Source organism: Pectinophora gossypiella, chromosome 17 (genome assembly GCF_024362695.1).
Source record: "Pectinophora gossypiella chromosome 17, ilPecGoss1.1, whole genome shotgun sequence".
Lineage (NCBI taxonomy): Eukaryota > Metazoa > Arthropoda > Insecta > Lepidoptera > Gelechiidae > Pectinophora > Pectinophora gossypiella.
In genome coordinates, this window is record NC_065420.1 from 5,513,146 (window position 1) to 5,528,228 (window position 15,083).

At 38.4% G+C, this 15,083-nt stretch overlaps 2 protein-coding genes and 1 non-coding gene across 3 annotated transcripts in view; 1 reads left to right on the top strand and 2 right to left on the bottom strand.

Annotated features, from left to right (window-relative positions):
* Positions 1-390: 390 nt before the first annotated feature.
* Positions 391-7,345, bottom strand: LOC126374323 (RNA polymerase II subunit A C-terminal domain phosphatase). Its single transcript, XM_050020886.1, has 12 exons — positions 6,994-7,345; positions 6,522-6,669; positions 5,952-6,089; positions 5,517-5,767; positions 5,039-5,181; positions 4,090-4,305; positions 3,335-3,470; positions 2,725-2,960; positions 2,223-2,365; positions 1,686-1,841; positions 1,070-1,256; positions 391-711 (listed from the first exon to the last, which is right to left on the bottom strand). The coding sequence occupies exons 1-12, from the start codon at positions 7,209-7,211 to the stop codon at positions 575-577; spliced, it is 2,109 nt and encodes a 702-aa protein (XP_049876843.1). The 5' UTR covers positions 7,212-7,345; the 3' UTR covers positions 391-574.
* LOC126374754 (small Cajal body-specific RNA 8) lies at positions 4,385-4,514 on the bottom strand. Its single transcript, XR_007567487.1, has one exon. It is a non-coding gene; the product is annotated as a small Cajal body-specific RNA 8 (non-coding RNA).
* Positions 7,346-7,494: 149 nt separating the features above from the next.
* LOC126374352 (ceramide transfer protein) overlaps positions 7,495-15,083 on the top strand; it is a 44,679-nt gene continuing 37,090 nt past the window's right edge. The window contains exons 1-6 of the mRNA XM_050020956.1: positions 7,495-7,878; positions 8,229-8,345; positions 10,549-10,648; positions 11,493-11,663; positions 12,352-12,502; positions 12,913-12,973. Of these exons, the coding sequence (XP_049876913.1) occupies positions 7,660-7,878; positions 8,229-8,345; positions 10,549-10,648; positions 11,493-11,663; positions 12,352-12,502; positions 12,913-12,973 (819 nt within the window). The 5' untranslated portion in view covers positions 7,495-7,659. The remainder of the gene's footprint in view (positions 7,879-8,228; positions 8,346-10,548; positions 10,649-11,492; positions 11,664-12,351; positions 12,503-12,912; positions 12,974-15,083) is intronic.

Here is a 15,083-nt window from a genome sequence, read left to right on the forward strand (position 1 = left end):
ATATAAGGCCTGGTATATGTATATTATGTTACCTAGTTCTTATAGTTATTACATTCCTGAAATATTGACATAAAGTCTGCCAAGCATTTTCCAAAAAATATACATACAATAATGTATATTGAATATAATACAGAACTAATTATTCTAGTCTTTTATCCTGTCCTATCGCGTATTTTTTTCATTATGTGACTACTGGCAGAATTGTGATCACACAGAAGCCATTACTCAAGAATTGAATTCCTGAAATATTAAATTCACAGATAAAAAGCTCCGCAAGCTTAGCAAAAGCTAAGGCCTGTTATATAGAAGTGTTGATGTATAATGTTACTGTAGTAACATAACATGGAAGTTAGTTGGTTGTCTATGGGATTCTTTGAATAAAACAAGCACTGAACCTGAAAAGCACTAATTTATTGATCCTCAGCAGTGTAAGGGCATGCCTATGTCAGGTATATTTCGACCTTCGCATCCACAAGCTACCCGAGAGTGACGGGAAAACGTTCGTAAATGAAACCCGAACTGAACCACAGAGCACTAATGTATTGATCCGAGGTGATGTCGGGGGACACCAACATCAGTCCTGCGCGAGGAACTCCCGCTCGAGCGCGGCTCCCATCAGTCGCCAGGAGCTGTCATCATCGTCCGGCGGTTCGTCGTCGTCTGATGGAGGCGTGGAGGGCCGCGGTCGCTTGCGCCGGGGACCTTCGTCATCTGAGAAAAGTTATTTATTAAAAAATATACACAAATTAATAAATACACAAATTATTGTTACGAAATGCTGGTTGAAATAGGGCACGATGATACTAGGTAGGTAGGCAAAACAATTAAAACATACACAATATGAGGCTCATATATGTATTGATAATATAAGTACCCACAAATACCTAAGATTAGAGCCTCACGGCGACGCCCGTCTCAATTCTATAGGGGCCACTGAGAATCCCTGGATTATGGCATTAATAACTCTCAATCAATGAGATCAGGATTCACAACTTAGAAACAATGACCAACAAGGTCACAGCCTACCCTATACTATACATATTATATTGAAAAATAATAAATAAATTACCTAAGTTAGTGTCACTGTCTTCGTCAGCTTCTATTGTCTCTTGTAACCTGTCCTGTGAACTGTCTTCGGTTTCCACAGATATTAGCCTGTCCTCCGGTGGGTTCTCTTCGTCATCGAGATCGTCACCCAGCGCCTTTGTTTCTTCGTCTGATGAACTCTCATCCGATTCATTGAAAATATCTTCCACCTTTAACATATATTTGATAATCTTTAGCTATTTCAGATAATATCGAGTGTTAAAAGGTAAATGGTCATATCAAGCCTAATCCTCAAGATTTAGCTTAAACATTTTGTGCATAACATACTAATGTTCTGAGTGTTTTCGGAGACGAGAACATACGAGAAAAGAAATCCACATTATACGAGCAAATACTGTGAGGGGCTGCAATTTGTGTTGTAATCTTGTCCCTAGGAGATAAACAGAGTGGTCATCGGTTCGAATTATATCGAGTGCTTATATGGTAGATAGGCGTTCTTTGGTTATAGGTGGAAGCCCTAGGTGTAATTCGCGCCGCGCACGGATTCGTGCCGCAAGGGCACACAAACGCAGAACGCATAACAACTTTATCTGATGTTACAAGTGAGTCGTATGTTCGTCATAATCAATAGAAAGTACCTCTCTATCCATATCAGCGATATCATCGCTGGAGAAAGATAGTAGTGGGTTGAGCGTGTCCATGAACCGTCCGGAGGGCGTGCGCTTGCGCGTGGCGGCGGCGGGCGGCGCGGGCGGCGGGCTGCTGCAGTGCGCCGGCGGCCGCCGCGAGCTGCTCTGTGGACCAAGCACCATTATCATTACTTACGGTGAAACCGCATCTGTCAGCACCTCATCGCACTTTCCTATACTTCTATCCTTTTCTGTTACTTAGAACCGTAATTTACTATAGCGAGAGAGAGCGACCGCACGCGGCAGAATCGACAAGTTATAGCTACATAGCGTGCTGACAGAATGGTTTGATTTGACCCTTACTCCGCTAGCTCAATGACCTAGTGATTATTTAGATTACTATTGAAATGGTTTTAACAATCATTAACATATTCTCCGGTAAGATGAGAAAAGGCCAATGGAGTAGTCAGAGATACATCCATCGCAAGAAAACATAATTATCGTGACGATATTCTAATCTAACATTATCTTACAATGCTACGTTACCTGTCCACCCCGTTGCAAGGGGTATAGCCTCTCGTCTACTCGCTCCCATCGCTCTGCACACGTCCATAGCCACTCGGGCGTCACTACTTGCATTTTATTCTTGCCATCGCCCATTCGGCGAGTCGCATTCACTTTTGCGGTACCTATGAAAATAAATGTTCATATTACAAAAGTTCAATTTAGCTTACCAACTGATGGACTACATTTTCAAACACAATAGTTCAACAATAAGGTTTTTTGACTCTAAGATTATTTGGCAAAGAGCATAGGGTTCATGACACTCATTCAGGACTATGAGAGTCCAGTATGATGTCTTATGTCTTGTTTTTTTTTTGTTGAGCAATAAGGCTGCCAATTGTATGGCTTGTGTATGTTTTAAAATGTTCAATGTATGTAACAAAGAATATTGGACTTCTTTTCTTGTGGCTCTACTAATGTGACAAAGCCTAATTGGGATTGTGGCCTTCAGTTGCTTCTAATACTTTAAACTCTTAATTCTTACCTGACCGTACGGCGACAAGATGCGTAGTATCTTCAGTGAAGTCTTGCGTGACTTCCGCGCCCAGACTCCTCGCGACCAGGTACGCCCTTGATGTCTCTAGCCTCTGATGAGTAGGTACTAGCCCACTGAACACCAAACTGCAGCCCGTAAGAACCTTACTCTTGACTTCTGGTATCACCGCCTTCAGGTCTGGGATCTGCTTTCCTTCTGCCTTATCGTAGACATCATAGAAATGTCTGGAAAATATTATACAGTTGTTCAATTTATAATTTTGTTTATACTACAAGGATCTTTGCTAAAATGAAGTGGGTAAGTAATATAATTCTTAGGTTCCTGTCTTCGAACTACAACACATCCATTTTATTACAAAATAAGACTAAAATAGTAATAATATAGTCCGCGCCATGACAAAAGTTCCCCTGGCGCTTAGTGTCGCAAATAATTATTATGACTTGTCAATTAGTTTCATTAAATTCTGTAGACTTCTTTTGTGGCACTGACTATATTGTAAACCTGGTATTATTTGGTGTTTGTTTTGTAATAAGGTGTTTACTGGTGCCTCTACCTATCCACCTGTCTCTTATGTTAGAATTTATAACTTCCAACTTACTTGTGTATCCTTTTAAGTATATCTTCTAAGTAGATTAAGTAATCATCCGGATCCTCAACTTCTATTTGTCCATCAGCAGTTTCTATCCATTTTGGCTCCAGTGGGTCTGTACATCCATCACCCTCTGCAACATCAACTGAAAAAAAAAGATGTGTTTGAATAAAATATAAAGTAATTCACTTGTGCTTGAGTTATGCAAGATTATAAAGGGTTGTCCTCGCGGCACGGCTACCGCGAGTCATGCGGCGCGAATCATATCGCGAGCTTTGACCAATAACCACATCTATCCACCTAGATAGTATTCACTGCGTGTATTGGTCGAAAGCCTCGATACAATTCGAGCCGCGCGCAGCGCGGTTGCTATGCGGAGCCTGCATATTACAGTAGACTAACTAGGTAGAAGACTAATATACCTAGATGGATGCTCAGAGTAGATGACGTATTTTATTATATGACAATAGAGAAAAGACTCAACATTGAGTGGCAATAGTCTACAATGATTTACTTTGTATCGAATATAAATATTTCATCCCCATAGTAATAGTTACTCAAATAGATGTAGCAAATGCCATCTACATATATGATTTTTAAATAATCTAACTTATTCTTTTCCAGTCAAATAGTTAAAACCATTTGTGGTAAACCTCAATCATTGCCTTAACTGTAGCAATGGATTTCTGTGACATTGCAAATGTACCCAATAGATAAATAAATAAACATACAATAATCATGTATAAAAATAAACTATTTTTTACCTTTTTCAACACCCTCCTTCTTTGTTTCATCACTTTTCTTGTTCTCTTTGTCTTTACTTGCTACTTTCTCATCCGCACTCTTTGCCTCGCTTTCTTTGTCTTTCTTCTCGTCTTTTTGTTCTGGTTCTGGGTCCACTGGGTCCAAAGTGGGCATCTGATGAATCACTGGTACTTGAGCGCCATTCTTACCACTGGGCAGCTTTGGTTTTTCTTCGGCTGAAAAACGAAATATAGAAATTAGGATACATAATCCATTGCAAGTGAATAAGTAAGATTTTAACAAGTATTAGTTTCGTATTGTAGTCCCCATATCTGTCTTTCTTTCAAAACTTAACAAAAGAAAGTCTTCAGAAGGACTGTTTCTATTTGGATTATTAGTGATGTTACACACATTTCTTTAATGTGTAACTGGTATCGTAATCCATAACTGAAAAAGCATATTATTTAGGATTGCTTTTCAATTGATAACATAAGGGATATGTCCCAATTGGGGTAGTCAGAGGTCTATCCATCGCAAGATGAACTAAGTACCCACACCTCAGCAAGCTTTCAGTTAGACCTCTTCTGGTCTTTGTTTTTCTATTGTGTTAATAGATGAAAGAGCAATATTCAAGCTGTATTGGGGTATTTCTCTGTCGGGTTATTTTTAGTGACGCTCAAATTATGCGCATTAAGGTCTTTCAAACAGCACAACCCGCTTAGTAATCGTCAGCGTGTTAGCTGGTGACCGGGCGCAAGTCTTTGTTCAAAAGTCCAGACCTTACAAGGTAACATTAAACATTATAAAAATGCTAGTTTCACATTTTGCATGGGGTTCCTTTTAGGTGCTCACTAAGACGGGATTTTGCAAAATTCAGCACGCAAGGGGTTAAAAGTATAATTTTTAGTCATGATTCTAATCATGACGCGGAGAAAGTCGTGGGCGGACAGCTATTGTAAATATACTCACGTAAAGGTGGTGGCGCGTTGATGTCGCCGGTTGACTGGAAGAACGAGTATGGCCGCACATGGATGAGGTTCGCCGCGTGCCGCCACACGTCCTCACGATCGTCTATTATGCACACCATGTTGTCACCACACGGAAACAAGGCCCTGGAACATCAGTAAACTTGTATCAAGGGAAAGGAGTCTTAGCTGACAAAAAGAGATTGAAAAAAAAAAAAGAATTGGCAATAATTGTGTAAGTTGTTTTTATTACGTGTTTTGATGTAAATTACGTGTTAGTCCATGTTTTGTGTTTTATCTGTTACTGTGGTGTCCCTTTCTAATAAAAGATTCTTTCTTTCAATAAATTAAATACAATTATGGCCATTTGTCAAAATGTATACAAGTTGTAATATCTTTTATCAACGATAAATATACATGTTGTTAGAACATTGTTCTTGTATTAGCTACATTATAGAACAAAAAATGGTAAACAAACTCACTTTAAGTTAGCAGATTTAGTTCTTGGATCAAAGCACTCATCTCTAGACAGTATTCGATGAGAGAAATATTTCTTTTCTGGGTCCAATAGTTCAGCAATAGCATGAGCGTACTGCCTCGCGCCAAAAGTACAGACATGCAGTTCATAGAATTTCGATGCCGAGGCAAGAAACTCTAGTGTGTGCGGACGAAAGCGCGTGTGGCACCAACGGCCCGGACACCCGGGGCTACGGAGGAAGAAATGGAGTACATCCTGGTAAAAAAAACAAACATATCAGTAAACCATATATGAGACAGTAAATAAAAACACATTTTATTATGATTTCAGCAATGTTTTTTTTGCCTAAATAATTTTTATATTAATACCTATATCTTTTTAGATATAAAAATACATATCTAAAGCAATTTATGCATTATAAATTTTCTCTAATAGGTACCTTTAAGTTTGGTGGTATATTGTCATTGGTGGTGTGTACTAGAGTTTGATCCAAGTCCACAAGCAGAACCAGCTTGCGGTCTTTCAGGAGGCGTTCTGCATCCTCTCTACCCAATTTCTGGGCTAATTCCTCAGAGACCTGAAATAATAATTTTAAAATGGTGACTGTTAGCTTAGCGTCCAGTTAGATTATAGTAAATCCTGTACATCCTATACTCCTTTGGTTGGTTGAGCCGCCTTGTACTCAACAGTCAGATCAAATGCCTAAAAGCAAATCACAGTAAGCCACATTAGGCATATTTTAAAGGACAAGTAGAATGTGTCTTTTTGTTTTGCCTTGGCAGGATGAGTGGTCAAGTTTTTTGAAGTTGTGCCTTATTATGTTTTCTTAATATATTAGGTATGTTAATATGTTATGAAATTGTACCTTTGTACCTTACTTGTTCCTGTGCGTACTGTGTGTACCTATGTTAGTTATTGGGTTCCTTCCCATCTAAGTCTATATACTAGGTCATTGAAGAATTGTTAGGTTATGTTTCAAAACAATAGTAATTTAGTTATAATAATGTACCTTGAGTTCTGGGACTGAGTGCACCATCGGGACGACAGCCACGTCTAGTTTAGCAGGCTCATCGGTGCGGAGGTCGGTGCCGCACTCCGCACACATATCCTTCATCACGGTCGGGTGCCGGCATTCTTCCAACTCGGCGATGTGTGTACTGATAATGAAACAAAAAATACTTTAGACAGTTGAGAAAATAATCTGACTTCCACTAACAGAAATAACTAGAGCAAGAAAAGCCAATTTGAAACAGAAATTAGAAAATACCTATTTTATTTTTAGGCGGGATGATCCCGAGCAGTTTGCGTTTTGCCGCGCAAATGAACAAACGCACACTTCTATAACTAATCTGTGTATCTATAGGTCAAAATATTGATCGCTTGATTTTAAATGCAGTTTTATAGATGTTGGCAGCGATATAAAGCACTGAAAACATCAAATATACAATAATAATGCGTAAATAACGTGTGACGTCACTTACCCAGGTTCTACGACGTCTCCTTCCTTCACCTTGATGCACGATATGGTACCAGCGCGTACCGCTTTATATTTCTTTATTTCATCACTGTTGCCTGACGAATCACTGTACAAAAATAATATTTGTCCTTGGGACACAAATGCACCTTGTTTTATTTTCCATTTGACGAGTTTTATAGGTTTTTCTGATGGAACAGAAATAGGCATAGTTTTGTCAGCCATCTTGAACGGAAATTGCGCGTTATTTATCGAATGGCGAATTCCTATTGGTCTAGAGCTAGTAAAATTGGCGGTTAGTTAATTTTAGCCAATGGGATTGCAGTATGAACAAAAGTCGATATTCGATAATTTCGGCGATGGAAGCATGGCGGCCACGGCTTCCGGATGCGACGAAACGTCCAATAGGAGACGTTTAAAATTTTTACTGCTCGTTAGGCGCGTTCCAGTGAGTTAAGTGTGTCTCAGGCGGGTCAGTTCAAATCACTGCACATGACATGATGAAGAAAAATAATTTAATTGTCTATGATTTCTTGTAACGAACGACCGAATGTCAACGAGTTTTTCTCAATATTTTGTTGTTGTAAAATCACGTATAAATTATTTTTGTCTTTTTTCCATTTTTGTAAATAATTTTCATGTTGATAAGTGAGATATATGTGAGCAAATAAACATGACGGAGGAAAATATAACTGTAAGCGATAATTCTGACTTGGACGAGGGCGGAAATCCCGAACTCCGTGGATACTTGAGCAAATGGACAAATTACATTCACGGATGGCAGGACAGGTTTATTGTTTTGAAGGATTCTACTTTATCATACTACAAGAGTGAACTAGAGAGTAATCTTGGTTGCCGTGGTGCCTTATGCTTGAAGAAAGCCAAAGTCAAGGTGAGGATCCAAACTTGTTTTTGTTATGTCCACGACAAAGTCCGATAAAAAATTAGTTTGCCCTTGCATCGGTCGGTATTCCTCCTAATGTAATGCAATATTCAAGCGATTAATTTTTATTGGCGTGCTGCGGCCTTCAAATATAATTGTTTCAGAGTTTGAGTCTGAATAAAGATGTTTATTACATTGTCTTGGAATACAATTGTTTGCGATTTATTATCGCGTGTTCTCCGGTTTAATATTACCATACTTGTACTAACCACTTAAAGGCTATTGTATAAAATGCATTTTAAACAGTGTTGATAGGTATATATTACAAGGTGTTTAATTAAACTTTATAAAAATTTCAGCCTCATGAATTTGACGATTGCCGATTTGATGTGTCGGTCAATGACTGTGTGTGGTACCTGAGGGCATCAAATCCTGAGGAGAAACAGCAATGGATTGATGTCTTGGAGTCATTCAAGGTTTGTATACTTAACTAACAGGTTTTTATAACATTAGTAAGGCAATTACAAATAGAATTTAGGGGTCATTAGCTGAGCTATTACTCAACACAGATACTTGATACCAATATTAGATATCAGTAATTGATTTGTTTTAACTATATTTTATGTAACTGATAATGTATCATAATCACATGCAACATGCATTAAGAAATGCATAAATCATGTTTATATAGACATAAACGTGAAGAAGGATTATCATGTAATTGTACTAATATAGTGTCATCTGCATATGCATGCTAATAGCATACTTACATTCACACATGAAGTAATCACTCAGTTGATTACTAAGTCATGCCTGTCTACCTGCATACATAGCATGCTAATATTCCTCAAAGAATGAAAACTTCATTGAGTAAGGAAGTTTACATACATGAAGATGTTATGTTATGAGACTTGTGTAACACAGTTAGCATTGGATTGAAAACAGCATGTTAATGACTTGATTCATTAGTTCTTTTTGATGATTCACATTGTGGACTTTGATTTTTCCTTTATTTACATAGTTTTGCCTTGGGGCAAAACATATTGAAATCATCTTAGTATTTAGGTAATATTAACCTATAATGTTTCTTCATTGCTAGATGTAGACATACCATTAAAGTTTAATGGATGCAAAGCTTTTCATTTTCCATTATTCTAATAAACTCTTAAATAAAATGTTGTCTTTTGGAATAAATCCAAAGTTTCTAAAGATTTCTTTGATGTATGATATAATATGAATGTAGGAAGGAAAACATCAGTGAGGTCTGCATGACAATTACATTGAGGGCTTCCACCAATAGACACAGCTAATGATATCTACATAGATAAACTTTGTATGTCAATTGGTTGAATCCCTCTCGAATCCCTCCCTGACGCGCGCGATACGGTTGCCGTGTCGTGAAGGCTAAAGATACCTACAAAGCCTATATAAAAAAAAATCGTTTCCTATAGGATATAGCCATTTAAGGAAAAGATTAATTGAAAAAAAGATTAATTGATATGTATCGAAAAATCAAATACATTTTCTTGCATTAAGAGTTACAAGTGTATATACTTATTTCTTGATAATCTTGGCATAATTTGGCATTGCTTGCATCAACTTGGCATTTTCAAAAGTGAGTCATAGCAAGAATTTCCTTTGTCATACAATTTGTATGTTATCATGTTATCACCACTCGGTTCAGTGGCTTAAATACAACTTGATAGTAAGCTTCAATTGTTAATATCATTAATATAAAGTAATCCAATATAATCTGTTTACCTGGCAAAAGATATAATATATGTCACATGTTGACATGTTCTAGTTACGAATGTAGTGAAAAATTCTAGATAAATCCTTCCAATAGGCTTAACAACCTAGTCACATGACATACTTTTTACGAAACGTCAAAACGAAAGTTTTCGTTGGAGTTTGTATGGAAATACTGTCCTGTGACGTCATCAATAAAAGCGGTCAAATGTCGTATTCATTGGTACTTAATTCAGAAATAAAATTCGAAAATCGACCCAGTCAAATACCCTATTTTAATTGAGAGACATCTTCATACTACGCGGTATATTTCGCGAAATACGGGGTACATGTTTACGCTTAGAGAAATCAGCTTTTTCCAATCCTACTAATAGATGTTTTTACTCATTATCGCAAAAATTTTTTTTTAGATTTTATTGAAACTTTACAACAATATGTATGGTCTATACATCAGTATAACCAATAGGCTATAATTTGTGTAAATTACCGTTAATATATTTATATATTTTCCATTAACGGCCTCTGTTGTCCAGTGGTTGAGCGTTAGGCTCACGATCTGGGGCCACGGGTTAGAATCCCTGTGGGGACATATCACACAAAAATCACTTTGTGATCCCTAGTTTGGTTAGGGCATTACATGCTGATCACCTGACTGCCCGAAAGTAAGATGATCCATGCTTCGGAAGGCACGTTAAGCCGTTGGTCCCGGTTACTACTTACTGATGTAAGTATGTAGTCGTTACATGAGCCATGTCAGGGGCCTTTGGCGGCTCAGTAATAACCCTGACACCAGGGTTGATGAAGTTGGTATTCCGCCTCACAACCCACACGATAAGAAGAAGAAGATTGACGGACTTAAGCAATCTATGCGGACGAAGTTGCAGTCTCAAAACTGGTTATGGTAACAAATATGTTTGCGTTGTCTAACAGGTGGAGTCAGGGTATGGAACCAGCTCAGACAGCAGCTCGAATGGAGGCGGGTTGCGGCGGCATGGGTCTGTCACATCACTGCAATCTACCGGCTCACATGGTACCTATGTGGCTTTATCATTCATCATCATCATCAGCCCATTAACATCCCCACTGCTGGGGCACGGGCCTTCCCTATGGATGGATAGGGAGAACGGGCCTTCGGACCCAGTGCGGATTGATGGTTATTAACGATTGCTAATGCAGCCGGGACCAACGGCTTAACGTGCCTTCCGAAGCACGGAGGAGCTCGCGAAATGAAAACTTTTTTTTTGTGGTCACCCATCCTATGATCGGCCTTTGCGAAAGTTGCTTAACTTCAACAATCGCAGACCGAGCGCGTTTACCGCTGCGCCACCGAGCTCAATGTGGCTTTATCATTATTTTCAATTAATTCAGTGGTTCTCAAAGTTATTTTGCTGAAGTGATCTAGATGCCTCAGTATATTTGACGTCACGTGTGAAGCGTGTTTCAAAAACAGCTATATTTTTACACATGTCATGATGTGTATACAATGGCCCTAGCCACAAAGGCCAATGACTTCCCGACAACAAACACACTAGGACCCCGATATCGACCCCGCACGCGTGGTCGACGGTTTCTCTCAGTCAGCGCTTATCGCTATCGGCTCACTAGAGTCGATTAATTCTTTCAAATGTAATCCTCTCAGAGAGCAACCGTCCGCGCTTAACGGACACCCTCAGGCCTGTTGACTTAAATTTTATTATTTATGTTGTCTTAAAAAAACTGCGCCATTTCCTATTCCATTTACCTATAGCTAAGATTGATTAAAAAAATAAAAAAGAAGTGTTTTAGATGGTAAAGTTTTTTATACTATTTGTCAGTGTTGGCCAAATGTTGGCCCATGTTTGTACTAACAATAATAACAATAGTATCCTTCCCAGGCCGAACAAGCCGCCGGTTAGCCGAGAAGATAGCCGAGCTGGACACGTACGGCGAACTGCTCGGCAAGCAAGCAGCCCAACTGCAGCAGTACTTCGACATGTGCGTCGCTGCCTATCCTCATATAAGCGACGAGGTCACTGAGGCCATCGACGCGGTCACCATCGCTGATGGTCAGTTAGCTATACATCCTAGTATCAATATAATCATAGGTGGGGCTTATATTCGAATCCATAATAGGCTAGTTTCCAACTAGTTAAATCAAGTTACTTTTAAATACTAAACGTCAAAACACGAAATTACTATAGAATGTGCATGAAAACACACTATGACGTCATAGAAAAACGTGATCAAATGTCGGAACGTTTTTCTTGATTAAAAACATAAATAAGGCAAATACAAAAAATAGAATGTTTTTCGACTGTTTTAGACCTGAGATAATCAGAATAGAATAATTTATTTTTCACCTAAGATACTACTCAGTTGAAAATACCGAAATTGACTATACCTAAATAATATTAATGCTCATAACTTTAATACATAACAATTGAAATCCATATCTTTATTAAGTATAATATGTCGAAGAACTAATATGATAATATATTAAATAAATTATAAGAAATAAATAGAATATATATAAATAAGAATATTTGGCGAAGATATAAGTAAGTCAGTAGTTTAGTAAGTTGTTACGACTTACCCGGGTACTTCGAACACTCAATATCAATATCGTGACCGCAAAAATATCCTAGAACCTTTTGTCGTTTTGCAAATATCCAGTTGAAACTTACGTGTGTCGTCAACTTGGCAGCAAGGTATTTTTACAGTATTCAACAACATTAATATTTCTTTTCCCTCCAGGGAACGACCTGCGCCTCCACACAGGAGAGGTCCGCGCGACAAGTGCCTCCTTCAAAGCTACATGCGGCGCCACCCTGTCTACCCTGCAACACTGCGCCGAGCTGCTGCGCCGGCGCGAGAAGCAAGTCAGGCAGGCTGAGGAGCTGTATATGTAAGGAACATATCAGACAATTTATATAGGCCTTATTACCTATAGGTTTCACTACAAGCTGCATCGTAGTATAAAATGTACTGTAAAATCGTGGCCCGCCCACCCGACGTGCTGTTACACTGCCTGATCAGGAAGGGTAGTGTATTAAGGCCTTTCTAAAAAAAAAATCGACACTTCCGAATTTTGTTCATCAAATCATTAGTGTGCTTACAAATTTATACACCAAGAGGTCAAGACACCAAGCATAGTCTTATAAAAGAAAGGCCCCCCTTGACCACTAAACCCTTGACCACTAAAATTGATGCAATATAGTGCACAAACTTTTCTCGTGTCCCGTAACGTTAGAAATACTTGTGTTGCCATTATATGGCATAAACTACAAATGTAAACGGAATTTTCGTTTGTCACAGGACACTAAAAAACCAGTTGGTAGAGGCAAGGATTGCTTCTAAACCAGGACCCGACCATGAGGTAAGTCATAATGTACAATTTGAAGCTATTATAGACTGACAAAATATCAGTTCTCATCGCGACACGTAGGTGGCGTTAATTGGAAGTTATTTGTGCCAAACGGCACAACTGCGATTTTTATCCGATGGCGACACGTGCCCTTTTTGAGATGAAATTATCCTTATGTTCTTATAGCATGTGTATAGCGTGTATTTAGCGATTGACTTTTGAACACCAAATGATCATCAATAAATCGAAATTGATCAATACCATAAGAAATTCGGGCGCTTATTTTCCTTATCACTAATTTAAGATCCACGCTTTTGTCGGTGTAGCATTCCTCTCGATGCTACTTTTTAGGGAAGAAAAGGCTCTGCCCACCCTAGTATGTATGTACGTGCGTGAGTTATATGTAAGTACGTATCGCATACCCATTACATACGGATGATGTCACAGATGTATTGTTACGAGAACACGTTATCAACATTTTACGTAGAAGAATTCCAATAAAAAAAACTTTTACTGCATATTTGGGACACGCTGATAAAAAACACATTGTGTATTGAAAGTTTACGACAGTAAAGCTGTTCGTGCATAATTCAATAAGTTTTATCAAAAGTTACTCGTGCATAATACATTTCATGCAGTGACTTATAAAAATAAGTCATATTTTTTATTTTACCTATTGAAGTCAGCTTGTAACGTAATCCAATAGATAATCACGGAAAGTTGAATTTCGAAGTTCTTAACAACACAAAAATTTAAAAACGACATTACATTTTTCAAATTTTTTTACCCTGTGAACCTTCCCTGGACTATGATAAACATTATAAACCAAAATTAGCTAAATCACCCAGCGGATCTCGAGGTTTAGCGAAACAAACGAAGAACAATATATTTTTATACCTTTTTTACCATTATAGAGCATGTGTCAGGTGACTGATATTATGGCCAAACTAATTTTGAATAAATAAACACAAATACTATCATTTACTACTATTTACCAATTAACTAGAAATAAAAAAATAAATAAAAAGAGCAAGAAATCATGGAAATTGTAATGCATCGTTCTTCAAGTAATGAACTACACGGCGGTCTTCTATCATGTCATCAACCCTCGTATCAGGGTTATTATTGAGTTGCCAAAGCCCCCTGAAATGGCTCATGTAACGACTACTTATTTACATCAGTATGTAGTAACCGAGATCCGTAAGTAGTGCCATCCGAAAGACGGATCATATTACTGTCTTAATCAAACTAGGGTCCACAAAGTGATTTTTGTGATATGTATGTCCCCAACGGGATTCGAACCGGGTGCCTCCGGATAGGGAGCCTAACGCTCAACCACTGAATCAGAGGCCGTCGGCGGTATAGGAAACTCAATAAATCTATATCGCGATTGTCATTGACATACAGATTTGAGTTTTTATTGCTCAGTTATTCTGGTCAGGAGTAATTCCATCATCGCGTACCTCACTCAAATGGAATTATTGGGGGAATCAGTACAATTCGATTAGATTGATACAAATCTTACTTGCTTCTGTTTTGTTGCGTTTAAATTGGATAAATGATATCATCGACTGATGAATCATGAAGGAATATTAGGGGATATGGTATATTTAGGGCATGTTTAACTGCCTGAGAAGCCGTTAAGATTATGTCTGGCAGACAGTAATACTGCTGTCTGAATCTTAAGGCATTCGCACTACATCCGATTCTTATCATATTCATATCCGAGCCGAGAATGACGGGCAGTAGAAAATTACTATGAGATAGGTTTTTCCGATATTCTCATAGTAATTTTCTACTGTCCGTCATCCGTCGTCGGCAACGGAGTTTATGCTAAAGCGACCATCAAATAGTTCTACTGCCACTTCTTATCAGTCATTGCACAAACTCGTATCGGATTAGAATTGGAGTAGTGCGAAAACGCCCTAACCCTTAACCAGCAGATGAGCTATTTGTCTGTTTGGCACCAAGTAGTCGTTACGTGAGCAGTGTCAAGGGCCTTTGGCGGCTCAATAACAATCCACGCGAGAGAAGAACCAAGTGGTGAAATGTAACCTTTAATTGTAATCAAAGTATTATAGTGCGAGATAGTTTTGATTATATTGGACTATTATAATGGACG